Source organism: Erinaceus europaeus, chromosome 1 (assembly GCF_950295315.1).
Source record: "Erinaceus europaeus chromosome 1, mEriEur2.1, whole genome shotgun sequence".
NCBI lineage: Eukaryota > Metazoa > Chordata > Mammalia > Eulipotyphla > Erinaceidae > Erinaceus > Erinaceus europaeus.
In genome coordinates, this window is record NC_080162.1 from 151,297,669 (window position 1) to 151,323,585 (window position 25,917).

The following is a 25,917-nucleotide window of genomic DNA, read 5'->3' on the forward strand; positions in this document are numbered from 1 at the left end:
GCTTCCCGGCGGGCTACGCGGCGCCGGCGGTTGTCGGCGGGCCAGTCCGGCGGGCAGCGGCGGCTGTTCCGGCTGCTCGGTACGGCGGACGTGGGACGGGCGGCCCAGAGAACGGCGGGCGGGATGTGGAGCCGCCGCGTCCTTAGAGTGTGACCATCGCCGGCCGCGCCCCCAGCCCAGGTCACGGTCCGAGCGTTCCAGGCGCTCCGGGCCCTACGCCGCTGCCCGCCCCGCCCCTCCCCCGGCAGCCGCCGGCGCCCATGCGGGCCGAGCCCCGCGCGCCCGCCGCACCATGCTCAAGTGCATCCCGTTGTGGCGCTGCAACCGGCACGTGGAGTCGGTGGACAAGCGGCACTGCTCGCTGCAGGCCGTGCCCGAGGAGATCTACCGCTACAGCCGCAGCCTGGAAGAGCTGCTGCTCGACGCCAACCAGCTGCGTGAGCTGCCCAAGGTGAGTTCCGCCCGCACCTGCCTCTGGGGCAGCCGGCCCGGCCGGTTCGGACCGGCCACGGCCCCACCCTCACCTTTGCGGGCCAGCGCGGTCATCAGGTGCCTGCCTGCCTGGAGGAGGTGACCAGCCGCGTCTAGGGGCGGAGCCGCACGGCAGTGCGTGGGGGGCCAGCGGCTCTGGGGTCTGTGGGTGGTGAACAAGGGAGGCCACTGACTCGACTCGAGAGGCTCAGGAGGCGGGGACCCCAACTTGCTTCCCAGTCCTCTCCTGGGAGTCCTCCAGAGGTGTTGGCAGATTTGGGCTCTGTCCAGTTTTCATCGCTGCCCCCACAAGTTTGCTTCCCTTCTCCCGAGGCCACTCTGGAGGAGGCCAAAGGAAGCCGCTCATGAAGGGATTTCCTCTCTGGAGTCCAGGCCTTAAGTGTCCAGATGTCTAGGTGCCGCTGGCTTTTACAAAGGGTGTGACTGGCTCCTGGATCTGATCCTGAAACTATGGTCATCTCCAGGTCCCTCCTCCCACACCCGTGCTGAAGGCCCTGTGTGCAGCCCCGTGGGCGAATATCCTCCCTGCAGCCTTTCATTTCTGCTCCTGGGTGGGGACAGCTTGCCAAGTTCTCACTCTGGCTCTGACCTGACTGCTCACTGAGGCTCAGAGGCAAAACCAACTCTGCAGGAGGGCTACCTGCGCAGGGGGTGGGGCCAGGGGTGGGGCGGGTGATTCAGGTGATGGGTGGAGCTCCAGGCAGCTCGCACTCAGCCTGTGGGAAGTGGGAAGTGCTGACTTTTTTGGCTAAGTTTGGGGCGTGTAAGACTAGTTCAGTGGCAAGGTAGTGACGGAAACACTTTTGTGGTGATGCCAAGAGGCTGGGTGTCGGAAGCACAGCAGGATGGCATGTGCTCTGCTTTTTCTCACTGTAGACTAGGGTGATAGACTATAAACTTCTGGGGTTCTGTGTGAGCCAGACTAGGCAGAGGCCCAGGAAAAACCCACGTGTGGGAACTCACACTGGAGGACCCTCTGTGGACAGCCCTGTATCCCTGACTCCACACCTTCCCCACAGCCATTCTTCCGGCTCCTGAACTTGCGCAAACTGGGCCTGAGTGACAATGAGATCCAGCGGCTGCCCCCTGAGGTGGCCAACTTCATGCAGCTGGTAGAGCTGGATGTATCCCGGAATGGTGCGGAGCCCAGGCGGGTCTGGGGGGACATCGGGAAGCTGGGAGGGACTGGAGCTCCCAGAGACACGGGGTCTGTCTCCATGTGGATGCTTTTGCTTCCCAACACAGACATCCCTGAGATCCCGGAGAGCATCAAGTTCTGCAAGGCTCTGGAGATCGCTGACTTTAGTGGGAATCCCCTGTCCAGGTGAGTGCTAGACACAGCCAGGGTAGCAGTGATGTGTGGACTGTGCCGTGGCCCCACTCCATGCCTGAATTTCCCACTTCACCTGTTTGTAGGCTCCCTGAAGGCTTTACCCAGCTGCGCAGCTTGGCTCACCTGGCTTTAAACGATGTGTCCTTGCAGGCACTACCTGGGGACGTGGGCAAGTGAGTGCCCTCTGGGGTGGGGGGGGTGGCTCAGCCCCACTGCCACCACCACGTCCCCGGTGCCCTGCCTCTCTAGTGTGCCCACCCTGTTTCTCTTTCAGCCTCGCCAATCTGGTAACTCTGGAACTGCGGGAGAACTTGCTTAAGTCTTTGCCTGCGTGAGTGGACTGGGCTCCCCTGTGCTGTGGCCCTGGGGGCGCTGGGCCCCAAGCCACAATGAAACAAGCCACAGTGAAACCTGCCGTTCCCTCTGCAGGTCCCTGTCTTTTCTAGTCAAGCTGGAACAGCTGGATCTCGGAGGCAATGATCTAGAAGTGCTGGTGTGTGGAGGGAGGGAGGGAGGAAAGGTGGGGCTGAGGTGCGCAAGGCAGAGAGGACAGCCCAGCCTTAGCCATCATCATCTGTCCTTCCCTTCTCAGCCTGACACACTGGGGGCCCTGCCTAACCTTCGGGAACTTTGGCTTGACCGGAACCAGCTGTCGGCGTTGCCTCCGGTGAGTGAGGGAGTGGAAGCCCCTGGGCCCAGGCTGGCTACTGGCTGACCCACTGTGCCTGCCCTCAGGAGCTGGGGAACCTGCGGCGCTTGGTGTGCCTGGATGTGTCCGAGAACCGGCTGGAGGAGCTGCCCGCAGAGCTTGGTGGGCTGGTGCTGCTCACTGACCTACTGCTTTCCCAGAACCTGTTGCAGCGCCTGCCTGATGGCATTGGTCAGGGCTCCTTGAACTCTGGGAAGGGCTGGGCAGGGACCCTGCGCCTAGCATGCCTTCTCGAGGTGGAGGGCACCACCAGGCAGCAGAGTGGGGACAGGGAACCACGTGCCACACGGGGGCCTGGCACATCTCCAGACTGGGGAGTCACAGGGGGTGGTCAGGCATGGCAGGAAGAGGTAGGGTGAGGGACAAGTGTCATTGCTGCACAGTGGGCCAGAGGCCCAGGTGACAAGGATCCCATCACCACGTGTTTTCACACTAGGTCAGCTGAAGCAACTGTCCATCTTGAAGGTGGATCAGAACCGTTTGTGTGAGGTGACTGAGGCCATTGGGGGCTGCGAGAACCTCTCAGAGCTGGTCCTCACAGAGAACCTGCTGACGGTGGGTCTAGCCCTAGAACTGCCCGAGTAGGAGTTAGGGAGCTAGAGGCTCCTTTGGACTGGCTGGGGTATGAGGAGGAGAGGGAAACTCAGAGCAGAGGGTAAAGGCTGTTGCTGAGGCCTTTGCTCCTTCAACACCAAGCATTTTCTGCCCCCTTCTCACCCTCCTTCTTCTTGGGCAGGCCCTGCCCCATTCTCTGGGGAAGCTGACCAAGTTGACCAACCTTAATGCGGACCGGAACCGCCTAGAGGTGCTGCCACCAGAGATCGGAGGCTGTGTGGCACTCAGTGTCCTCTCACTCAGGGACAACCGCTTGGCCATCCTGCCTCCTGAGCTGGCCCACACGGCAGAGCTGCATGTGCTGGATGTAGCAGGAAATCGGTGTGTGCCTGCCCAACACTCTCGGTTGGCCCTACCTTCCCCTCAGCTGTTCTGGTCCCCCTCCCATGGCTGAGCTGCCCCTGTCCTCAGGCTACGGAGTCTGCCGTTCGCACTCACACACCTCAACCTCAAGGCCCTGTGGCTGGCGGAAAACCAGGCGCAGCCCATGCTGCGCTTCCAGACAGAGGACGATGCCCAGACGGGTGAGAAGGTGCTCACCTGCTACTTGCTGCCCCAACAGCCTCCACCCAGCCTCGGTAGGTTGCTGGCCTTGGCACTGGTGACCAGGGTTGGTGGGTTAGCATGGGCTTAGGCCAGCAGGGGGCCCCTAACAGCTACCTCCTGCAGAGGATCCTGCCCCAAGGAGCAGCCCCTCAGAGAGCTGGAGTGATGCCCCGATCAGCCGTGTCAGTGTCATCCAGTTCATGGAGGCAGCCAATGCCGACGAGGATCCTGAGGAGGCTGCAGCTGAGAAGCGGGTACGGGGGAAGTGGGGCCCCTGGGTGAGCTGTGTCTGCCCCACCCCTTCCTGACCCCTGCCCTGCCGGCCTTCACCCTTGTACCTCTGCAGGGCCTGCAGCGCCGGGCCACACCTCACCCCAGTGAGCTGAAGGTGATGAAGAGGGGTGTTGAAGAGCGCCGGGGAGAAGCGTACTCCTGCAGGCCAGACCCCAGGCCACCCTCACCCTCAGAAGAGGTGTCTGCGTATCCCCGGGGCAAGATAAAGCAGAGCAGGGCGGGCCTATCCCTGACAACTGGGGGCCAAGCTGGAGGGGTGTTGAGGACCTAGACCTGTGGGCATCTCTTGCTGGTCTGGGCAGTGTCAGCTTCTATGAATTGGGCTGCAGCTCTGCTTGCTCAGAAGCTTCCAGCATTGAGCCCAGAGGACTGTGGGGACACTGAGGCCCAGCAGATTGTCTGGGGGATTTCCTTTAGAAGGTCAGCTCATTCCAAGGTGGTGGAGTTTCCTCAGGTGGTGATCTCTTGGAGCTCATTGGCCTCCTGCTGTCAGGCTTTTCTAGAGAGGTGTTTATGGGCTACACACCCATGATTCAGTTTGCTGATGGCATTACTTCGCCTGGGCTGGAACAGTTGTCACAGACCGAACACCAACCTGTCCCCACTTTTCTGCAAGGTGTATAGGGGAGGCAGTAAGGCCACCAGGGACACTGGTTAGGTCATTGGAAAGCCCAGGGAGGGAGCCTGACCGCTGCTGTCTGCTGTCCACTGCAGGAAAGGAGGCTGAGTGCCAAGTCTGAACTAAGCGAGGACTCACCCCCATCCACCAGCACCATCTCCCAGGAGGAGCCTGAGGACCCCGTGGCCAAAGCAGAGATGCCAAGCCAGCGGGAATCCCTGTCTGATGGTCAAGAGGAGACTGCAGAGGACACCTATGAGGAGGTGAGGCCAGCCCAGGCAGCCCTGCCCCCTTCCCCATCCCAGCCACACGGGGGCAACAGGAGCGAGCGTTACGAATCTTGGTGATTTGCCTTTAGTGGGAAGAGTTGAGAGCTGAGATGCTTTGGGGAGATGCTTTTGCTTTCTTCTCTCTGGGGTCCTCTCTCGACTGGCCACCCTTATGCTCATACCCTCCAGCCCACAGTGCACTTTGCAGAGGACACATTGCTGCCCAGAGAGGATGGGGAGAGTGAGGAGGGGCAGCTCGAGGCCCCCTGGCCCCTGCCAGGTGGGAGGCAACGGCTCATTCGAAAGGACACACCCCACTACAAGAAGCACTTCAAGATCTCCAAGCTGCCCCAGCCCGAGGCCGTGGTGGCCCTGCTACAGGGGGCACAGGCAGACAGTGAGGGTCTGGTGGGACCTGGGAGCTGGCACAATGGCCCCCACACACCCTGGGCTCCTCGGGCTGAGGAGGAAGAGGAGGAAGAAGAAGAGGACGAAGAAGAGGAGGTCGTGGCTGAGGAAAAGGAAGCTGTGAACTCTGCACCTTCCGTCAAGGTGGGTCTTGCCCTAGGTGCCTGCCTGATCCACACTGCCCCCTGTTGGAGGTGTTTGCTTCCTGCTCCTCGCCAGTCTCCTAGCTCCTAGCTGGAGTGGCAGGCAACTCAGACAGCTCTGCATCTGTGTGCCTTGGGGGTTTCCTAGACGCCCCATTCGGGGGGGGGGGGCTGCTCCCCCTCCTTATTTCTGGCCTTTCTGCCCTCCCAGACCCTCTGAGGGCTGTTCTCTGGGCTGACCAGGTGCTTGCTCACTCACACATCCTTTCCATGGTTGCTGTCAGCCATGGTGTTCTGCCTACACCAAGGGAACATCTGTCCCACAGCACCTCTGTGCCTCTTGATGCTTCAGGTGCACTGTCACCCCTGAGTGCAGGTGTGCGGACCTGGGCTCATTGGACCTTCTTGTGGGGTGTCAGCAGAGAGCCATACCTCTGGACTGCAAGGGTCCTATGCCCAGACACAGCTGGGGGCCCTTGCACTCAGGCTATGGAACTTGGTGTGGTCTTCTGCTGTCCTTTCTGCTTGCAGTGGGGCTGGGGACTCGGTGGCGGGGCTGGGCGGTGGCTCACCTGCATGCTCTCGCTGGTCCTGTCCTAACAGGGGGTGTCGTTTGACCAGGCCAATAACCTGCTGATAGAGCCTGCTCGCATTGAGGAAGAAGAGGTCTGTACTCTCTCTGACTCTCTATGCTTGGGGCCCCGCCTGCACTGGCCTTCTTTCCAGGGCTGTGGGTTCTCATGCCTCTCTCCCTTGCTCCTTCCTACATGCCCTCCCCACAGTGCTCCTGCCTACCCCCATCCTACCCCCACCCCGAGCTTGCCAGGCACCACTTCTACAGGACCTGCTGGTGCTCTGGCACCAGTGTACAGGAACAAGCTAGCTGGTCTCGACATGTTGTGTTTGGCATTTCATCTTCAGAAGCTAAGAGGTGGTAGCTGCAGGTGGGGAGCGTCAGGCCCTCTGCCTGGGAGCACCTCCCCCCTCTGCTTCAGCTTCACCCAAGCTGGGCCTGCAGGGTCAGTCACTGAAGAGTGCCAGGCCCTCTTCTCTCCTCCCCCAACCCAACCTTCATGGACACACAGGTGTCTGTTCTATTTTCAGCTTACACTCACTATCGTGCGGCAGACAGGGGGCCTGGGCATCAGCATTGCAGGTGGCAAGGGCTCCACACCGTACAAGGGAGATGATGAGGTGAGGAACCCCATCTGAGCTTGCTTGCCCCTGTCCCCTCCTTCCTAGCCTGGCCCCAGATGGCTGCCAGGTGTGTGGGTGCCTTCCCAGGCACAGGGCTCCTTTGTGGGGCTCTGGGGCTTGGGTATTAGGGCTCAGCTCTCATCTGTTATCTAGGGCATATTCATCTCTCGGGTGTCTGAAGAGGGCCCTGCCGCCCGGGCCGGGGTGCGAGTGGGCGACAAGCTCCTTGAGGTGAGTCTGTGGCCCCTCCATTTGTTTCTGAATAGGCAGTTGTGTTCTTGGGGTCCCCAGGAGAATGGGGCTAGGCTTCTCCTCTTTGGGAACCCAGACAAGGTCAGTTGTCAGCCTGAGACTCAGGGGGTCCCTAAGGTTGAGTCCTGCATGGAATGTGCTGGCTCTTCACGAGTACAGGTTTTTGGGGCACCCAGCAGGTCTGGGGTAGGAGATATTGGTCCTTGTTCTGGAACCAAAGAATTCTGACCTGGACACCTGATTGCCTGGCCTGCAGGGATGCTTGAGCTCACACTGTCACCTCAAGGCAGGGCCTGCAACATGTTCAGAAGGGTGCAGTCATCAGTGCTGCAAGGAGGAAGTGACGCTGCCCCTTGCCCTTCATGGAGAAAGTGTGGGGTGGGTGCAGGTGGGAGCCTCGTTACCCAGGCCCCCTTACTGTGGACCTGCTTTGATGGGTGGGGGACACAGAGTGGGCACACAGGAGGTGCTGTCCCTTGCTGTGGTTTGTGGAAGATGGTGGCTGGGTGGGTGGGTTCCCTGAACAACTGTTCTCTGTCATACCCACAGGTAAATGGGGTGGGCCTGCAGGAGGCCGAGCATCACCAGGCCGTGGAGGCACTCCGGGGGGCTGGTGCCACTGTGCAGATGAGGCTGTGGCGGGAGCGCATGGTTGAGCCAGAGAATGCGGTCACTGTCACCCCCCTGCGGCCCGAGGACGACTACAGCCCCCGGGATCGGGAGCGGCGGGGTGGCAGCCTGCGCTTGCCCCTGTTCCAGCGTGAGACCCCAAGCCCAGGGCCCCTCCGCCAGCGCCATGTGGCCTGTCTGGTCCGCAGCGACAAGGGGCTAGGTTTCAGCATCGCCGGAGGGAAAGGCTCCACTCCATATCGTGCTGGCGATGGGGTGAGACAGGCAGGGCAGTGGTGGGGAGGGCCGCATAGGCTGGGACCACTGTGACAGACTGCCTCTTCCTGCAGGGCATCTTCATCTCCCGAATCGCAGAGGGGGGTGCTGCCCACCGGGCTGGCACTCTACAAGTTGGAGACCGTGTTCTCTCGGTGAGTTGGGGCAGCAAGTCTGCCCACTTCTGTCCACCCCACTCACCCCCTGGTCTCCTGACCAGCCCTTTGCTTGCAGATCAATGGAGTGGACATGACTGAGGCCAGGCATGACCATGCTGTCTCCCTGCTGACTGCTGCTTCCCCCACCATCGCCCTGCTGCTGGAGCGGGAGAGTGGGGATCCTGTGCCTCCCAGCCCCCCACCACAATCTCCCTTGCCTCCCACTACTGCCACCAGCACTGTGGTCACTGCCACCCACACAGAGCCTGGGCCACTTCGACTGGCCCCCAGCCTGCTAGCTGCTGCCCTGGAGGGCCCATACCCCGTGGAGGTAAAACCCAAGCTGTCATCCTACCCATCCCATGTCCACACTGCCCCCTCCTGGCAGGAAGGCAGGTGTCTTCCCCACTCACTCAGCCCCAATTTGCTCTTCCACTGTGGTCTCAGTCCCAAGACCTCCTTGCAGCAGTTAGCAGCCTCACCCTTGTGGGCCTGACTCATTCTTATAAGCTCAGGAAATCTCCCTTGCGTACATCCCTCTACCAGAGGGCGGCTTCTGATAGCCTATGCCCACTTTTGTGCCCTTCCATGTCCCCAGGAGATCTGTCTGCCAAGAGGTGGGGGCCCCTTGGGGCTCAGCATCGTTGGGGGCTCTGACCACTCTAGCCACCCGTTTGGCGTCCAAGATCCTGGCGTGTTCATCTCTAAGGTAGGGCACTGGGTGCATCCACCACAAGCCCTGACTAGACAGTGAAGCCTGTGCTCATGGCTGCCTTCCTTCCCCCAGGTGCTCTCTCGGGGCCTGGCTGCACGCAGTGGCCTGCGGGTTGGGGACCGCATCCTGGCAGTGAATGGGCAGGATGTGCGGGAGGCCACACACCAGGAAGCAGTCAGCGCCCTGCTGAGGCCTTGCCTGGAGCTGGTCCTGCTAGTGCGCAGGGACCCCCCACCCCCAGGCATGCAGGAGCTGTGCATCCAGAAAGCCCCTGGTGAGAAGCTGGGCATCAGCATCCGTGGGGGTGCTAAGGGACATGCAGGGAACCCCTTGGACCCCACAGATGAGGGCATCTTCATCTCCAAGGTAAGTAGCCTGTCTTGGCCGCCAGCTCCCATACCCACAGGTGGGACAGGCCTGTTCTGAGGTGCCACCTCCTCCTGCAGGTGAGCCCCACGGGAGCTGCTGGGCGTGATGGCCGCCTACGTGTGGGGCTACGGCTGCTAGAGGTGAACCAGCAGAGCCTGCTGGGCCTGACACATGGGGAGGCTGTGCAGCTGTTGCGCAGCGTGGGCGACACCCTCACTGTGCTCGTCTGTGACGGCTTCGATGCCAGCACGCCCACTGTCCCTGAGGTCAGTTCCTTCCCTAGCTCTGCACCGCTTTGAGCACTGGGTCCTGCCCCCCCTCCCCCCAGCATAGTCTGGACCTTCCCACTGTAATCCTGGGAGGCTTGTGGCCACTATCGATCTACCTATTACAGGTGGCGACATGTAGTCACTGGTCTGCAGTGAACTGGGTATAGGAATGGATGAGATGGTTGGGTTTAGAAAAGGTGGGGTTGCCTGCCTTTAGCAGGCAGCACCTGTAGGCAAGCAGGGACTAACCTAGCTGCTCTTCCATCTTCTCCCACAACTATCCTTTGCAGTCCCTGACTCACTGAAGTGTCCTCTGAGGACCCTTCTTACAGTATCCCTAGCTCCATCCCAAGAGTGTCCTTGATGCACTCCCCAGCCACTCAGCCTTGGCTTCCCCTGCATGTGGGTGGGTGGCTTCTGGTTCTTCCTGAGAGTTCTAGAAGAGGCGGTCACTTCAGGTCACTTCCTGCTGTAGGCATGGGTCCCAGCCTGCAGGCACTACAGTGAGCATCCTGACTTGGCCCACTGGCTGGACACTGAGGTCCAGCCTAAGCGAGCCCTTGCACCTACATCCTGTTCTCCCCATACGGGGACTCTGATTTCAGGGAAGTGGTTGGTTCCTCTTAGGGCTGAAGCATGAATCCTATGGTCTCTAGAAAGTGCCTTGTCCTTGGCTTACTTATTGAAAGCATGGGTTTAGAGTTCTGCATTCAGTACATTTGCGTATTTCAAAGAGAGAAAAACACAACATTCCAGTGAAGATTGAACATTCTAGAACGAGGGGTTGGTGTGTCCCCAAGTGGACAATTAGGGTGGCCTCACATAGCTTTTCTGTCAGGTGTGGGCTGCAGGTCTTCTAACAGTTGTCCTCCTGTGACTGTGACTGCATCTGGTAGTCCTCCCAGAGTGGCAGTAGGAGTGGTTGGTGCTGATCCCCTGGGTATCATCCCCTATGTTGCTAGCTTGAGCTTAGGCTTCCTCTGTGTGGGAAATTCTGCAAGTATCAGTGTTGGGCTATGTCAAAACAAGCCTGTCCTGCTGCTATACCCTCCTGCTTTGGGGTACAGATCACATGTCTTGAGATATTAAGGATAGTGACCATGCTTGTCACCTTTTACTGCCACGTATCTGGCTCCGTGTCAAAGTGTCAGTCTCACAATGTGAGGTACAAATTTGGAAGGGACTGTAAAAATCTAAACTTTTTTTGTCTAAACTGAATTTTTTTTTAAGGAAAAATTTGGTTTATTTATTCATTAGAGAATAAATGAGGAGAGAGAGAACCAGAACATCACTCTGGTACATACAATGCTGGGGTCAGACTTGGGACCTCATGGGCTGCTAAATTCGATTTTTAGTCTTTTCCTTCATGAATCTTAGACTGGGGTTTAGGCTTAGAAATGTTTCACCTACTCAAGGTCATTAAAACATTGCCTTGTGTCATCTTCTAGTGTGTCTGTAGTTTTTTTAAAACACAGGTGTCTCTGTAACCCACCTGGAATTGCTTTTCAAGTAGAGAGCTCTGCTGTTGTCCCAATAACACAATGCAGAGTGGTGGTCATTTCCCAAGGTTTTGGGAGGCGTAGCTGTTCAGGTTTGTGTTTCTGAATGTCCCCTGGGCCAGTGCATTGTCTGAATAATGACATTGCAGTGTGTTTTGATAATTAGGCAGTCAGACTGCCCACTTTTTCCTCCTTTTGGAAAGTTTCAGTCAGTTTACATTTGTATTCAGAGTGAATCTGCCATGTCCCATAAGTGAAGTTGGTTGTGACTCGGGGACCAGATCACTTAACATCTGAGCAGCTTCACAGGCCTGTGTTTAGTCCCTCTTACTCAGTGACTATACAGTTTCTTTCAGGACACCTTACACTAGGCACCCTAACATGGTGGTAACTAGAATGTACTGGTGGCCCTGCCTTGTGCTATCTTTAAAACTGTATTTCGGATGGCAAAACTAAAGGGAAAATGAATAAATAAATATTAAAAAAACTATTTCGGGAGTCGGGCAGTAGCACAGCGGGTTAAGCGCAGGTGGCGCAAAGTGCAAGGGCCAGTGTAAGGATCCCGGTTCAAGCCCCCGGCTCCCCACCTGCAGGGGAGTCGCTTCACAGGCGGTGAAGCAGGTCTGCAGGTGTCTGTCTTTCTCTCCCCCTCTCTGTCTTCCCCTCCTCTCTCCATTTCTCTCTGTCCTATCCAATGACAACAACAAGAATAACTACAACGATAAAACAACAAGAGCAACAAAAGGGAATAAATAAGTATTTTTTAAAAACTATATTTCATCCTGTAGTTCAGAATTTGTTGTGGTTTCTTTTAGAAAGGCTTTGATTGTTTGGAGGCTGTTTCTACTTATAACCTGTGAATGTGGTCTGAAGTGGGTGTTGGGTTGTCTAAAGTCCTCTTCTTGGTGGTTTTCCTATGAAGCACCAGAAGGGGCTTAGGTTTCCTCCGGCTAGGGCAGATGTAGATGTCAGAAGAGATGTAGCCCCCACTTGGGTCCAGGACCCTTGACTAGGAGATTCAGAAACCAGAGCCCCTGCACCCCTGGTTCCTATGCCACAGAGCCACTTATTATGAAGCTCCTAAGCTCTAGTCTGTCTCTGGAGATCTGTGTGGCCTCTGTGGGAAGCAGAGTTTGCCAGCTGTCTTTCCAAAACGTGTTTTCATCCTGTGAGCCCAGCTTCTACCCTCCAAGCTGGGGCTGCAGCACCAGGACAGAGGCGTCTGTCAGCACCATCTCCCTGTCTCAGCCTCCTGCCTTGTACTCTCAGAGGACAGCCGCGTCAGCTTCCGGGGTCCTTGGAGGAGTAAATCAACAGAGGGGGACACCTACCTCCCTGCCCCAGCGGGGCCGTCGTGTGAGCTCAAGGCCCTTCTCTGTGATTCTGTCGTGCTTCTGTACCCCTTGTCTCTATGGTCTTGTGTGAGGGGACAGCCGCTAACTACCTTCTGTGCAGGTCTCTTCTACTCTGTAATGAGCTTGTTAGTTCCTAGTTAGTCCTGTACCTGCCTGGTCAGTTTTTCCTTGTGTGCTGTTTTGAATAGCAAGCTGGTGCCTCACATCCGCCAAGAACAGCTCCTAGAGTGGTCTTCTAGACTGTACCCACAGGTCTTTGTGCTCTTTGTTGTTGTATTGTTGACTCAGGGGCTTCACTGCTCTTGGCTGACTTTCTCCAAAAGAGAGAGGGCTAGAAGGAGGAGGGAGAGACCACAACACTGAAGCTTCTTCCTGTGCAGTGGGGGCCAAGCTGGAACCTGATTCTCTGCATGACAAGCAATGCACAATCCAAGGGAGCTATTTATTTATTTATTTATTTTTCCATTTGTTTTAATGAGCCATTTTCTGGCTCAACCATATATGTATTTTTTTTTTCCTTCTGAGAAAGTGAAGGGCACACAGCCCATGGAGTTCCCTGCTACTGTCTGTGGTGTTGGGGGTCAACTGCTGTGCCCAAGGCAGTGGTGAGGTACACACACTTCCAGTCAGCCCATCTCCTGCATACCACAACACCAGAATCTTTTCAGTAGGAGCTCTCTGTAGACAGGTGTGCCTGGCCCTGCCACTGAGTTTTTGGGGAGACCCTGTGACCCCACACTGATGCTCCAGACAGCCGCACTAGGTCCTGGGAGGGCAGCCTTTAGAAAGAAAAGATGTGGGGGCTGGGCGGTAGCACAGTGGGTTAAGCACATATGGCGCAAAGCACAAGGGCCAGCATAAAGATCCCAATTCGAGCCCCTGGCTCCCCACCTGCGGGGGCGGGGGTAGTCACTTCGCAAGCGATGAAGCAGGTCTGCAGATGTCTGCCTTTCTTTTTTTTTTTTTTATGTTTTATACTTTCTTTATTGGGGAATTAGTGTTTAACATTCGAGGGTCAATACAAGATGTCTGCCTTTCTCTCCTTTCTGTCTTCCCCTCCTCTCTCCATTTCTCTCTGTCCTACCCAACAACAACAGCTATAAGAATAACAATAACAACTACAACAAGGGCAACAAAATGGGAAAAAATAGCTTCCAGGAGCTGTGGATTCGTAGTGCTGGCACTGAGCTCCAGTGATAACCCTGGAGGCAAAAAACAAAAAGAAAAAAAGAAAAGATGTGTTTGTATTAGTTTCTGTTTTTATGTAAGGTTATTGTTTCATTATCTGCTTCTCACTTTATGTTTCAAATGCTTTCTCCTACTGAGAACCTCTCTTTCTTAATGAGATTACCACGATTACTTCATAGCTTCAGAATGCAGTACCAGCACCATCATAACAAGACCACTGAACACAGATTTCTGACGGTTTTGGCCTTAGGATTTATCCAGTCAGGATGTACAGTTTTAATTGTGTTTTTAAGTCCCTTGAAATAATTCTTTGTATTGTTACGCTGCCAACCAGGCTTGTTTTTAGTTTTAGGGACAGTATCTAATGAATTCATTCCTTATGTGAAGCCATACATGATTCTGAAGGCAGAACCTAAACCCAGCACTTCCAGCTCAGTGCCCCCCACAAACCACTGATGGTTTTGGCTGATCCTTCCATTTTGGGGAAATACAAGGAAACACATTTTTTTCCCTACTGGGCTTCATGCCTACATGATTCCATTGCTTTCCCAGAATATTCCTCTTCCTCTGCCTTCTCGTCTTTTGTTCTCTTTTTTTTTTTTTTCCAAATACTTACTCTCTTTTGCTGCTCTTGTTTTATTGTTGTAGTTATCGATGTCGTCGTTGTTGGATAGGACAGAGAGAAATGGAGAGAGGAGGGGAAGACAGAGAGGGAGAAAGATAGACACCTGCAGACCTGCTTCACCGCCTGTGAAGCGACTCCCCTGCAGGTGGGGAGCCGGGGGCTCGAACCAGGATCCTTGTGCTGGTCTTTGTGCTTTGCGCCACCTGTACTTAACCCGCTGCACTACTGCCCGACTCCCTTCTTTTTGTTTTCTTGTTAAAGTTTTTTTTATTTTATTTATTCCCTTTTGTTGCCCTTGATGTTTCATTGTTGTAGTTATTATTGTTATTAATGTCGTCATTGTTGGATAGGACAGAGAGAAATAGAGGAGGGGAAGACAGAGAGGGGGAGAGAAAGATAGACACCTACAGACCTGCTTCACCACCTGTGAAGTGACTCCCCTGTAGGTGGGGAGCTGGGGGCTCGAACCGGGATCCTTACGCCAGTCCTTGTGCTCTGTGTTACCTGCGCTTAACCCGCTGCACTACTGCCCGACTCCCTTCTTTTTGTTTTCTTGTTAAAAGATTTTATTTATGTGGTCCAGGAGGTGGTGCAGTGGATAAAGCATCAGGCTCTCAAGCATGAGGTCCTGAGTTCAATCCCCTGGTACAGAACATGTACCAGAATGATGTCTGATTCTTTCTCTCTCTCTTTCTTATTAATAATTTTTTAAAAATTTTATTAATGAGAAAGATAGAGGAGGGAGAGAGAGAGACCACTAGACATCACTCTGGTATATGTGCTGCTGGAGATTGAACTTGGGACCTCATGCTTGAGAGTCTGGTGCTTTATCCACTGCACCACCTCCCAGGCCACTTTAAAAAAAAATTTTTTTAATACTTATTTGCCCTTTTGTTGCCCTTTTTAAATTATTATTATTATTGTGGTGGTAGTTGTTATTGACATCATCATTGCTGGATAGGACAGAGAGAAATGGAGAGAGATGGGGAAGATAGAGGGAGAGAGAAAGACGGACACCTACAGACCTGCTTCCCACCTGTGAAGCAACTCCCCTGTAGGTGGGGAGCCAGAGGCTCGAACTAGGATCTTTAAGCCGGTCCTTGTGCTTCGTGCCACACCCGACTCCCCAGCACTTTTAAATTTCAGATAAAGGGAGGGAGGGAGAGAGAGATACCCTTTACTCAGAGCCCCTAAACCTTACTGTTGTGTTGAGGTGTGCTTTGGGACAGGTACAGCCAGATCCATGGCTCCAGGCTTTAGCCCTGAACTAAACCCAGAGCCTGTGTGTGGAGCTCATGTCACCATAGCTCTGGAACCTCCTCATTCTTGAGTTTTGGCAGATTTGTCACAGAAGCAACACTGTGTGTCGGGGGAGGGAGGAGCAGTTGGGGAGGCAGAACACACAAGTCTACCCTGCTGTAGACAGTTTTCAGGCTGGTCGAGTTCTGCCCACGGCAAAGTGGCTCTTCCCTTTGACAGTATCTCCAGGGAGGACATGGGGCACAGGCACCCCTCTTGTTTCTCATCTGACCTCTGCTGTCAAATGCCATGGTGGCCATGTAATGCAGTGGTCAGTGGTGATTCTCACTGTGCCCCCACACTCCTCACCCCTCTGTGGAATTATGAGTGGCCATTTGTTGCCATTGCTGTTTGATATTTATGTTGCCAAGACCACCACCACCCCCACCTTCCTTGGGGCAGCTTCATCTGTGCCAAATCAATGGAGTCTGGGTACATGGTGTCCTTTCCTGCCCAGCCCTGGAGTCATGTTTCTCCAAGGAGTTCTGCTACCCTTTTGTGGGAAGTGACCCTGTTCTGTTTAGCCCTTGGTGTGCACAGGCCATCAGGACAACATGGTCTCAGCACCAGTCAGACAGTATCATGTGTGAGTTTCCAGATATGGGCTCCTGTGGGCCTTTGTGGATCCCTGGGAAAGCAGGTGTCCTCCTTCCCTGGTTAAATGGTCCGCTCTGATATGAGAGATCATTGGCCTTCTGCTGGTCCCATGTCCTCCTGGTCACAGGCACACATGCTTTCTCTGAGTTGTTCCACAGGCTGAGATGGCTGGCACCGTGTGTGTTTTTGTTTGGTCACTTTAGTTCCCTCAGGTCTGAGATGGGTCTGTCTCACAAGCTGGCTGTGTATCACGCTGTTTAGTGTCCTGCTCCCCACATGTGGCTGCGCTTGACAAGCATCTCTGCTATCAGGCTGCCACGCTGTCTTTCTATCCCTGCTCCCAGCTTCTCACCTGAGCACCAGCCCTTCTGCTTGTTTTTCGTGCTCATGGTCTCTCTGGGCCTCTCCCCCTTGTCTGTCCTTGCAGCTGTTCCCATGTTCTCCTCACAAGTGTCCTCCCACATTAGGGACTGCTTGGTGCGAGTGGTCCTCCCTGATCATCATTGTGCCTCTACCCCACTCCTGCCTTTGGTGAGGCCAAGAGCTCCCCTGGTGCCATCTTCTTGCTCTGAGTCCTGTGTCCACCTGCCACTAGGTATAAATGCTCAATATTAGACACCCTCACTTAATACTGTGGCAGAAGCTAGCGAGTCCCATGAGGATGAGTTGCTCTGTGTCATCAGATGCATCACAGCTGTCCCCTCCTTCCCGTCCTTGACTCTCTGTGGTGTGTACATGGTCAGCCTGTCCTGCCTCTCACAGAGCATTCCTAGAGTGTCACCATGCCAGGACCTCAGCTGTATGTGGCTGGCCACTTTGGAGGGAATCTGGAGCCCCAAGGTCCCCACTCTCAGTCTGCTGCCCTCTACAGGTGTCCCCAGGCGTCATTGTCAACCCCTTCGCAGCAGGCATCGGCCGTAGGAACAGCCTAGAAAGCATCTCCTCCATCGACAGGGAGCTGAGCCCTGAGGCCCTGGGCAAGGTCAGAGCCCCCTCACCTCCTGGGAGCCCCAGGGCCAGGCAGCCCAGGCCCAAGGCAACTGACCCTTGTCTACTCTGCTTACAGGAAAAGGAGCTACCTGGACAGACCCCACCTAGAGTGCCAGAGGAAGCAGTAAATGTCACGCTATCAGTAAGTGTCATGCTATCAGCCCTCTTAACTCCCCCCACCCACCCACCAACTCCCCATAGCACTGCCCTTTCTGCTACCCAGGAGTAGACCCAGGAGCCCTTTGATATGACAGCTGTCCTGGACACCCTGCTGAACAGGGCCAGTGTACAGAGAGTGATGGGTCAACTGGCCTGGGCTCCCCGAGAAACCCACAGCCCAGAACAACTCCTGGTGGCTTGGGCAGCCATCATTGAAAGTCTTGACATACACACATACCCACCACACAACTGCAGAGACCCAGCCATCACTGAAAGTCTACACACACACACACACACACACACACACCCCACACAACTACAGAGACCCAGGAGGTGCAGAGGCCACCAGAATTGTCCAGGGCTATGGGGGGTGGGCCCAAGCAGCTGCCAGGAGCTGTGGCAGGGTGGGGACCAGGGTGACAGCTGGGCCAGGGGTGGGTACTGGGTGGGGTTGACACCAAGTTGCCACTCCTCCCCCAAGACATATTCATGAGCCTCCCCGAGGGTGTACCCAGCAGCACCATAGGACAGGGTAAGGGGTGGACGGAGGCCTGCTGGGTGAGGGGTCCGGGGTCCACCCAGGCCCAGAGCAGAAAATCCAGGGAGTAGTGGGGCTCTGTGTCCTGATACGGGAAGAGCATAGCTGTGGACAGCTAGCTGGCATGAGTTGGGCCCTTTTGAGCGGCTGGGGTGGGGGAGCTGTAAGGGGGGAAACCTGTGTGGAGTGATCAGCCTCACTGTGGTTTGTTAGCTGGCCCTCAGTCTGCTGCTGCCTGCAGTAGCAGCAGGTATATCCACACAGCCCCAAGAAGTGAGGTACATGGAGGCTCTCAGGCCATCTCTCCACCCCCGCCATGCACTGTGGTGGGTTCCTGGTGGGCTCCAGCTAAGGCCTTTGGTGGGGGAACCCCTTACTGCTAGTTGAGTGGTTCTCCAGACCTGCTGTCCTCAGGTAGCAGAGCTGAGGATCAGCTGTGTCACCAGCACAAGCACCCCAGACTGTCAGCCCTCACCTACCCACCTGCTTCCTCTAGGCACTGTCAGGGGCTGTGGGAGGGAAGATGGCTGAAGCCCCCAGCTCACTGTTTCAGCAGCAGGTGAGTGCTGTGGGGGATGGGGGTGGAGGGTGGGACAGTATGGCTCAACTATCACCCACTGCTCTGAGAGCACAGCCCACAGGAAGCTCTCTGTGGCTCCCGTGCACCCACTGCCTCACCCTGCCATTGCCTTTGTCTGGAGGTCCCTGAGAACCCCCATCCTTCTTGCCAAAGTACCCTCTTCTTGGAACCTACGTGGGGGGGAGAGGGGGAGAAGCAGACCATAGGTGGTACTTTTGCTCCACACCCGCCTGGGGTAAGCCCTACCCAACAGCACACAGGCCCAGGTTCTGTCCTTTTCAGGTGATTGGCCCTACTTTCGGCCACCCACCCTACCACCCACTTCGGCTCCATTTCTCTTTCTCTTTGCCTCACTTCTCATCCCCCCCCCCCCACCTGAACCCCTGTTCCCTCCCTCTGGCCCCTCACCCCTACCCTTTGCAGACAAAACCTGGGGTGATCCAGCCAGTGGCTCAGGCCTGGCACAGGGGCTCCCCAGCCCCCAGGGACAGAGGTGATCCCCACTCTGTGAGTGCCCTTACCCAGGGGGGGATGGGTAGGGCCACTGGAGGCTGTTGGGGACAGCTGGCAACTGGGCAGGGAGTGGCTGCAGGCAGACAGCTGTTGCAGCACAGCTCAGCACACCCCTCCCACAGCCCCCCTCCCCACCCTCCCCGGATGGACTGCCCACCAATGTGAAACAGGCCTACCGAACCTTTGCTGCTGTGCCTGGCCCACATCACCCACAGGACAGCCCCACCCAGGTATATGGTTGGGAGGGCACCCTTTCTCTGCATGCCCCTGTGGGACACCCCAGAGGCCCTGCTCTCCTGGAAGAAGCCCTTCCAGGTCTCAGGGCTCACTTCTCCCAGCACCCTGCACTTGGGCCCACGGCCTCCCCAGAACAGCTGTCCTTCCGAGAGAGACAGAAGTACTTTGAGCTAGAGGTGCGATTGCCCCAGGCTGAGGGGCCCCCCAAGCGTGTGTCGCTAGTGGGTGCTGACGACCTGCGGAAGATGCAAGAGGAGGAAGGTGAGTGGAGGGAGCTGTGGGCAAGGCTGGAGCTCAGGTGTGGGGTGTTGCCTCACCCTCCCCTCCTTGCCAGCCCGGAAGCTACAGCAGAAGCGGGCACAGATGCTGCAGGAGAGTATTGAGGCTGGGCCCCCACTGGACGGCAGTGGCCCTGATGAGCCTGAGCCTGAGGAGCCGCCTCCCTGGGCCGACCCTGCCACAGGGTAAGGCCCACACTCAGCCTCCTCTTCCCACCCCCACTCCATACACACACATACACAGCTATACCCTGTACCCACCCATCTGGCCCATCCTGTTCCTGCAGGCTCAGCCCCGTGTCCCCACTGCTGGCGGGAGGCAGCGCCCCAGTGCGCACAGCCAAAGCTGAGCGCCGCCATCAGGAGCGGCTGCGCATGCAGAGCCCAGAGCTATCAGTGCCCGAACAAGCCCTCTCCCCTGCTGAGCGGCGCGCCCTAGAGGCTGAGAAACGGGCCCTCTGGAGGGCAGCCAGGTGAGGTCCTGTTGGCCAGGAGGGTGCACACATGCACACGTACCAGGCTTGTCCACCCAGCCCACCCTCCACCCTCACAGGATGAAGTCCTTGGAGCAGGATGCACTCCGAGCACAGATGGTCCTCAGCAAGTCCCAGGACGGTCGGAGCAAGCGAGGCCCCCTGGAGCGGCTGGCTGAGGCCCCCTCCCCTGCGCCCACACCATCGCCCACTCCCTTGGAAGGTATATGGGGGCTATGGTGGCCAGAGGGCATGGCTTGCCTCAGAGACCTCCTCTTAAAACCTCCTTTTTGTCCCTCCAGACCTCAGTCCCCAGACCAGCACCTCCCCAGGACGCCTGGTGAGGAACCAGCAGTGTGGCCCTCCCTGCTCCCTCTCCCTGTGGGTGGGTGGGTGGTCTGGGATGGCACTCCCTCACCCTGCTCACTCTCTCTGCCTCTCTCTCACGCTATCCTTCCAAGGCCTTGTCTGGGAGGAAGTTTGACTACAGGGTGTTTGCAGCCCTCCCTTCTTCCCGGCCTGTCTATGACATCCAGGTACCGGGCCTTCCGGGCCTGCTGCAGGAGCCCAGCTCCTCAGTGCCTATCGCCTGCCCTGTCCCGTTCCAGTGCCTTCCCTGTCTGTCTCTGTCACCAGTCCTGCTCCTTGGGTGTGAGGCTCCCCCCACCCACATCCCTCCCTGCTAGCGGGGCTCCGGGTGGCTCAGGGGTTTCTAGGGAGATGCCCTGAGTAAGTTCTTGTCCTATCACAGTCCCCAGACTTTGCGGAAGAACTGAGGTCATTGGAACCATCTCCCAGCCCTGGTAAGTGGCCAGGCCAGGTGGGGTGCCCCCAGTGTGCCTGCCCCCTTCGCTAACTCAGTCTTGTCACAGGCCCACAGGAGGAGGATGGAGAGGTGGCCATGGTGCTTCTGGGCAGGCCCTCACCAGGCGAGGAGGTGACACTGTGCAGCAGCCGCCGTGCCATGCGGTCAGGGCGCCGCGGCCTGGGCCCTGTGCCCTCCTAGAAGAGGGTGCACCTCCCCCGGCTTGGGGCAGGGGTCCTGCCAGCTCCAATGACACCTTGCCCCAAGTCTTTTAACCCAGGTGTCAGCATTTTAGAGATTCCCCCCTCAGGAGTTCTGGCCACTGACTAACTGCCCCTCCCCTGCCCCCAAGCCCAGACCTCTTGGCAAGACTGTAACTAGTGATGTTTGTACAACCAAAGACTCTATTTTGTGGTTTAAGGAGAATAAAATTGACTATGTTCTACCTCTGTGTGAGTCTGTCTGCCCTCAGCACAGTCATGAGCCCCCACCCCCAGGCCGAGGCTTTATGGGGGTTAGCGGCCACCTCGTAGCTGTACAAACAGGGGGAGCAGCACCTGAAGCTGCTCCGCTGATGGCCAGCAAACCTTGGTGACGAAGAAAAGGCGGAAATATGCCAGGCGGGCTTCTTGGAACTGGGTGGGGTCATATTCTGCCCCATCACCTGGCCTCACCAGCGACAGGTAGCGTTCACATTCCAGCAGTGATCGGTCGAGCAATTCCTGTGCCAGGCCTGGCTGCACGGCCTCCAGCTGCTGCTGCACCACTGGGAACAGGTCCACCTCCCGCAGGTCAAACACCAGAGGCTTTCCATACCTGTGGGAGGTGGGCAAGCCGTTGGGCAAGGGGCTTGGGGCCAGCACTCATGGTTAGGAGCCCCTACATACACCAACCCCACCTCAGTGCCCCCAGCAGAGCCAGGCGGATCCTCTCTGGCTGCAAGTGGTCCGGGTTCAATGTATCCAAATAGTTGGTGTCCTGGTAGCGCAGGAAGGTGGCCGCCTGGCCTGAAGGATCAATGACAAGAGGCCACCTGGAGGCGGCAACCAGGTCACGGTGGCCCGCAGAGCCCTTGACTCTTCCCCCACTGTGGTCAGGCCCACTGACCGGCCGTCACTGCGGATGCGGTCACCCACGTCCTTCATCAGCACGTCGTGCAGCTCGGTGACCTGGCATTTCAGCCCGGGCACCTCCTCTTCTGTAGGGGCAGGGTGGGGCCAGCTGGAGAGCTCATCACCAGACCCCACTTCCCTGGGCTTCCCTGTCAAGAGTACCCCACATTCCTCCCAGTCCACAAGTGCAGCCCACCCTCCTGGGTCTGCTCCCGAAGCTCCAGCCTGGCCATGGCCAGCTTCTCCTCCATCTTCTGGGCCTCCTGCCGCAGCCTGTCCACTTGGTCCTCCGAGTCCTTGATGGCCTGGAGGAGGACCCCATGTTGCTCTCAGAGATGCCCTGCCCAAGGCCACAAGCCCTCCCCGAAGGTGGGGGTGGCACCTCTGCCCCACCAAGGCAGCTGCTGCCAGAATGTGGCACCTCATTCACCAGATCCCAGGCTGGCCTGAAGGTCAGCCCACCTGCAGCGTGAGTGTGGTCATGCCCATGTTCCTCTGCTCACACTTGTCATGCTCTGTGATCCTCCGGTGGAGCTCACAGTAAGCCTGCTGCAGCTATGGGACAAAAGAAGCAGGGACAGTCAGTCTTTTGTCCTGTGGCCAGGCTTCTCCGGTTGGCCTCCCACTGCTCCTCTTCCCAGGCCCCTGGAAGGTGCATGCTCACCTTCTTGTGGCACTGCTGGTGTTCCTTGGCCAGCTGCTGCACTCTCAGGTTCGTGCTGGAGGGAGGGAACAGGGCTCAGCAGACCAGAAGGTCCAGAAGGGCCTCCTTGCCACCCCCCACTGGCCGCACCGCTGGGCCTCTGCCTCTTTGTGCTGCTGGGCCTCCTGGGCCCGGCGCTGCTGTTCTGCCTCCATGTTCCGGAGCATGGCATCTGTGAGGCTCAGGTCCCAAGACTGCAGCACGCTGACCACCGCGTCCAGGGATGCCACCTGGGGTGACACCATTGGTGGCTCAGGCCACTGTGCTCCACTTAGCCCAGGGAGATACTCTTTCTCCCTCATTCCAGAGAAGTCCAGACTAGGGCACATCCTGTCCCTCCTGGACAATGGGGGAGGGAGGGTATCCATTGTGGTCAGGCATGCAATCACATAGCTTTGACTTGTAACCAGTTTGTGTTATGCAAAAGAAACCTGGGCCAAAGAATTAGGCACAGAAGGGTGAGGGGTAGATAGCCTAATGGTTATGCAAAGAGATTCTCCTCATGCCTGGACTCCAAAGTCCCATGTTCAGTCCCCTGCACCCCATCAGCCAGAGCTGAACAGTGCTCTGGTAAAAAAAGAATTAGGAACAGAATAGACATAGTGGCGATTCCTAACAGAACAATAACTACCAGAGCCAGGAGGTAGCACACTCAGCAGAGCACACACATTACCATGTACCAGTACTGTAAGGAGAGAAGCTTCACAAGTAGTGAAGCATTGCTGCAGGTATCTCTCCTCTTTGCCTCTCCTTTCTTTCTGTCTCACCCTTTACCTAAAATAAAAGGGGAAAAATTACCACGGGGAACAGCGGAGTTGTGTAGGTACCAAGCCCCAGTGATAACCCTGGTGACAAAAAAGAACAGCAGTCACTTATTAAGTCAGGAACTGTACTCAGGAACTTCATTAACTATCTCATTCTAACAGTTGGGGGCTGGAGTGGGGGGAGACAGCATAATGGTTCTGCAAAAGACTTGTGCCTGAGGCTCCAAAGTCACAGGTTCAGTCCCAACACCACCATAAACCAGAGCTGTGCAGTGCTCTGGCAAAATAAAAATAAGCATCTGGGACTGTTAATAGCCTCACTTATGATAAATGGAAGTTGAGTCTCAAATAAATTTAAGAACTTGCCAGTGTGTCAGTTTGTAAGTGGGAAAGCTGGAGTAAATGAAAACTGAGTGAGCAGATGGCATAAAAAAATAATGTGATGAGTCTGTGAGTGAAGTAATGAAGAGCCAGTTGAATCAATAGATGAACAAGACAGTGAAGACTGGAGTCAATGAATTGATGAAACTTGAGTGGCTGAGTGAATTAGGGGAATGAAGCAGATGAGGTAGTTGGGTGAGACGGGGTGGATCTGCCACTGGAGAATACAGCTGTGCCATGAATGCTACACCATTCTGCTTCCTCAGATGCCTCCCTTATTTAAGCAGTCTGACTGTGTGTACAAGTGAGTGGATGGGTGTCTGGACTAATAAGCTAATGAGGGGTAATCAGAGAGAATAATAAACAGCAAGCAGGCACAGTGCAGTTTATGTATAGACGGCTCAAGTTTCTGAGAGAATGTATGGACTGGTGAAAGTGTAAATCAATTACTGCTTCCATGACTGGATTGGATGGATGAGCTCATGAAAACAATGATAGGTGCAGCCCAAGAGAAGACATAGTAAATAGAGCACAGGACTCGAAAACTTGTCCCAAGTCTGATACCTAGCATCATATATACCAGAATGATGTTCTGATCCCCCACCGCCTGTCTCTTTAATGAATATAGAAAGAAAGAGGAAGGGAGGGAGGTAAAAAAAAAGAGTGGTCAGGGAGGGTGGGTGGTGGTGCCTCAGTGGACTAAGTGCTGGACTCTCAAACCTGAGATCCTGAGTTTGATCCCTAGCATCGAAACCACTAGGGTTACCACTGCTGTGTGGGTGGGGGTGGGGGAGGTCAGTGCCTGCACTACTGCCATTCTTTTCTTTTTAATTAATTAATTAATTAATTAATTTATTTATTTATTTATTTATTTTTACCAGAGCCTTGTTCAGCTCTGGCTTACGGTGGTGCGGGGGATTGAACCTGGGACTTGCAAGCCTCAGGCATGAGAGTCTGTTTGCATAACCATTATGCTATCTACCCCCTACCCTATATGCGCTCAGCCAGATGCGCCACCACCTGGCCCTCCTGGTGGCCACTCTTTTTTTTTTTTCCCCTCTCCTGTTTATTTGCTAGGACAGAGAATTTGAAAGAGAAGGAGAAAGGCCTTCTTCACTGCTCTGAAGCATCCCTGGTGCAGATGGGGAGTGGGGTTCGAATCTGGGTTCTTGCACACAGTACTATGTGCACTTAACCAGGTGTGCCACTGCCTGGCATTATTATTATTGTCATTATTGTTGTTGTTATTATTATTATTATTACCACCAGAGCACTGCTCAGCTCTGGCTTATGGTAGTGTGTGTGGGGGGGCGTTTGAACCTGGGACTTGGGAGCCTCAAGATTCTCTGCGTAACCTTTATGCTATCTACCCTCCGCCTGCCCCCCTATTATTTGTTTATTGCCGCCAGGGTTATTGGGGCTCAGTGCCTGCATAAGGACAAACCTACCGCTCCTGGTGGCTTTTTTTTTTAATAGGACAAAGAGAGATTGAGAGGGAAAAAGAGATAAGAGAGGGGGAAACATCAGAAGCTTTCCCCCTGAAGGAATGAACTCTCTCTCTCTGAAATAAGTCAAGGGAGGAAGAAAGAGGCGGGCACCACGTGGGGGCGTGATTGGTTGGCTGCACCTGCTCTGGGGTGCTCCCGTCATCCGCGTACACCCGGGGGTCGGCTCCCAGCTGCAAGAGCACCTCCACGGCTTCCAGGTGGCCTCCGAAGGCGGCTCGGTAGAGCGGCGTGCGCCCAAAGGCGCCCTGAGGGAGGGGTGCCTGAGCCCCGGCCCGCCCCGGCCCTCCCTCGCCCCACCCCGGCCCGCCCCGCCCACCTTGCAGTTGGGGTTGGCACCCAGCTCCGCCAGCAGCTGGATGGCCTTGGGCTGCCCGCCGGCGGCCGCCTCGGACAGCGGTGTGTTCCCGTGGCCGTCGGCGCCCTCTACCGCTGCCATGCGCCGCTGCAGCCGCCGCGCCGTCCACGCCTCGTCGCGGCCCGCACCCTCGCGGTTCACCTCCTCGTCCACCTGCAGGGCACCAGGTCACTTGCGACCCCGCCCCGCCCCGCCCCTCCCCGCCCCGCCCCGCCCCGCCCCTCCCCGCCCCGCCCCGCCCCGCCGGGGCTGACCTCCTGCAGCACCGCCCGGATCTCGCCCAGATTCCCGTCGAAGGCGGCCTCTAGCAGGCGGACCCGGCGCCGCTGCTCCTCCCGCCGCCGCCGCTCGGCAGCCTCCTCCTCTTCCTGCCGCCGCCGCGCCGCCTCCTGCTCGCGCCGCACCAGTGCCAGGAAGGCCTGGGGGAGACGGGGGCTTGAGGCCCAGCGGCCGGGGAGTGCACCCCACAGCCCCGCGCCCTGGGCGGCACCCTCACCTCTCTCTGCAGCTGCTCCATCTGCTCCAGGTAAGCCTGCTGCTCCCTGCGGCGGCGCTCCAGCTCCCTCCTGGCCAGGCACCGCCGGAAGGCGCTCTGGAGGACGATGGCCGCTCTATCCTCCCGGGTGGGCTCTGGGGCGGGAGCAAAGCACGGCCAGTGGGCACTGGCTCCCTCCAGGCTGCCTGC

General features: G+C 56.6%; 2 protein-coding genes and 1 long non-coding RNA gene across 20 annotated transcripts in view; 2 read left to right on the forward strand and 1 right to left on the reverse strand.

The window, feature by feature from the left end:
- SCRIB (scribble planar cell polarity protein) lies at window positions 1-20,854 on the forward strand. Of its 15 annotated transcripts, none has more exons than XM_060197818.1 (37): window positions 1-451; window positions 1,512-1,629; window positions 1,738-1,816; window positions 1,909-1,998; window positions 2,100-2,156; window positions 2,255-2,318; window positions 2,418-2,492; window positions 2,561-2,705; window positions 2,971-3,089; window positions 3,271-3,470; window positions 3,561-3,727; window positions 3,819-3,949; window positions 4,042-4,167; window positions 4,704-4,871; window positions 5,067-5,429; window positions 6,032-6,094; window positions 6,533-6,622; window positions 6,779-6,856; window positions 7,427-7,762; window positions 7,837-7,917; window positions 7,997-8,251; window positions 8,519-8,629; window positions 8,708-9,001; window positions 9,082-9,270; window positions 16,708-16,818; window positions 16,903-16,968; window positions 18,020-18,082; window positions 18,527-18,610; window positions 18,739-18,846; window positions 18,955-19,114; window positions 19,188-19,317; window positions 19,419-19,604; window positions 19,685-19,827; window positions 19,907-19,944; window positions 20,066-20,140; window positions 20,356-20,407; window positions 20,485-20,854. In XM_060197818.1, exons 1-37 carry the CDS (start codon window positions 293-295, stop codon window positions 20,682-20,684), a joined length of 4,974 nt encoding a protein of 1,657 aa, XP_060053801.1. In that variant the 5' UTR covers window positions 1-292; the 3' UTR covers window positions 20,685-20,854. The 15 variants fall into 15 exon arrangements, with proteins under 15 accessions (XP_060053801.1, XP_060053808.1, XP_060053815.1 ...); XM_060197825.1 differs by having other exon boundaries at window positions 16,903-16,950; XM_060197832.1 differs by having other exon boundaries at window positions 6,050-6,094.
- Window positions 20,794-25,917, reverse strand: part of IQANK1 (IQ motif and ankyrin repeat containing 1) — an 18,952-nt gene continuing 13,828 nt past the window's right edge. For 3 of the 4 annotated variants that reach the window (XM_060198007.1, XM_060197989.1, XM_016185124.2), the window contains 11 exons: window positions 25,729-25,862; window positions 25,487-25,651; window positions 25,194-25,385; window positions 24,997-25,122; window positions 22,315-22,454; window positions 22,186-22,240; window positions 21,984-22,076; window positions 21,718-21,826; window positions 21,517-21,607; window positions 21,308-21,442; window positions 20,794-21,225 (listed from right to left, as the gene is read on the reverse strand). In XM_060198007.1, coding sequence (XP_060053990.1) covers window positions 20,925-21,225; window positions 21,308-21,442; window positions 21,517-21,607; window positions 21,718-21,826; window positions 21,984-22,076; window positions 22,186-22,240; window positions 22,315-22,454; window positions 24,997-25,122; window positions 25,194-25,385; window positions 25,487-25,651; window positions 25,729-25,749 — 1,428 coding nt within the window. In that variant the 5' untranslated portion in view covers window positions 25,750-25,862 and the 3' untranslated portion in view covers window positions 20,794-20,924. The remainder of the gene's footprint in view (window positions 21,226-21,307; window positions 21,443-21,516; window positions 21,608-21,717; window positions 21,827-21,983; window positions 22,077-22,185; window positions 22,241-22,314; window positions 22,455-24,996; window positions 25,123-25,193; window positions 25,386-25,486; window positions 25,652-25,728; window positions 25,863-25,917) is intronic. The other variant, XM_060197997.1, reaches the window with a different exon arrangement.
- Window positions 25,589-25,917, forward strand: part of LOC132540417 (uncharacterized) — a 3,237-nt gene continuing 2,908 nt past the window's right edge. Inside the window, exon 1 of the long non-coding RNA XR_009551607.1 lies at window positions 25,589-25,758. This is a non-coding gene — a long non-coding RNA (uncharacterized LOC132540417). The remainder of the gene's footprint in view (window positions 25,759-25,917) is intronic.

Excerpts from the sequence above, each read along its gene's own strand:
- SCRIB (XM_060197818.1), top strand. The coding sequence starts at position 293 with ATGCTCAAGTGCATCCCGTTGTGGCGCTGCAACCGGCACGTGGAGTCG. Across the intron at positions 6,095-6,532 it reads CTCGCATTGAGGAAGAAGAG|CTTACACTCACTATCGTGCG; the intron begins GTCTGTACTCTC and ends TTCTATTTTCAG. Across the intron at positions 19,945-20,065 it reads GCACCTCCCCAGGACGCCTG|GCCTTGTCTGGGAGGAAGTT; the intron begins GTGAGGAACCAG and ends TATCCTTCCAAG.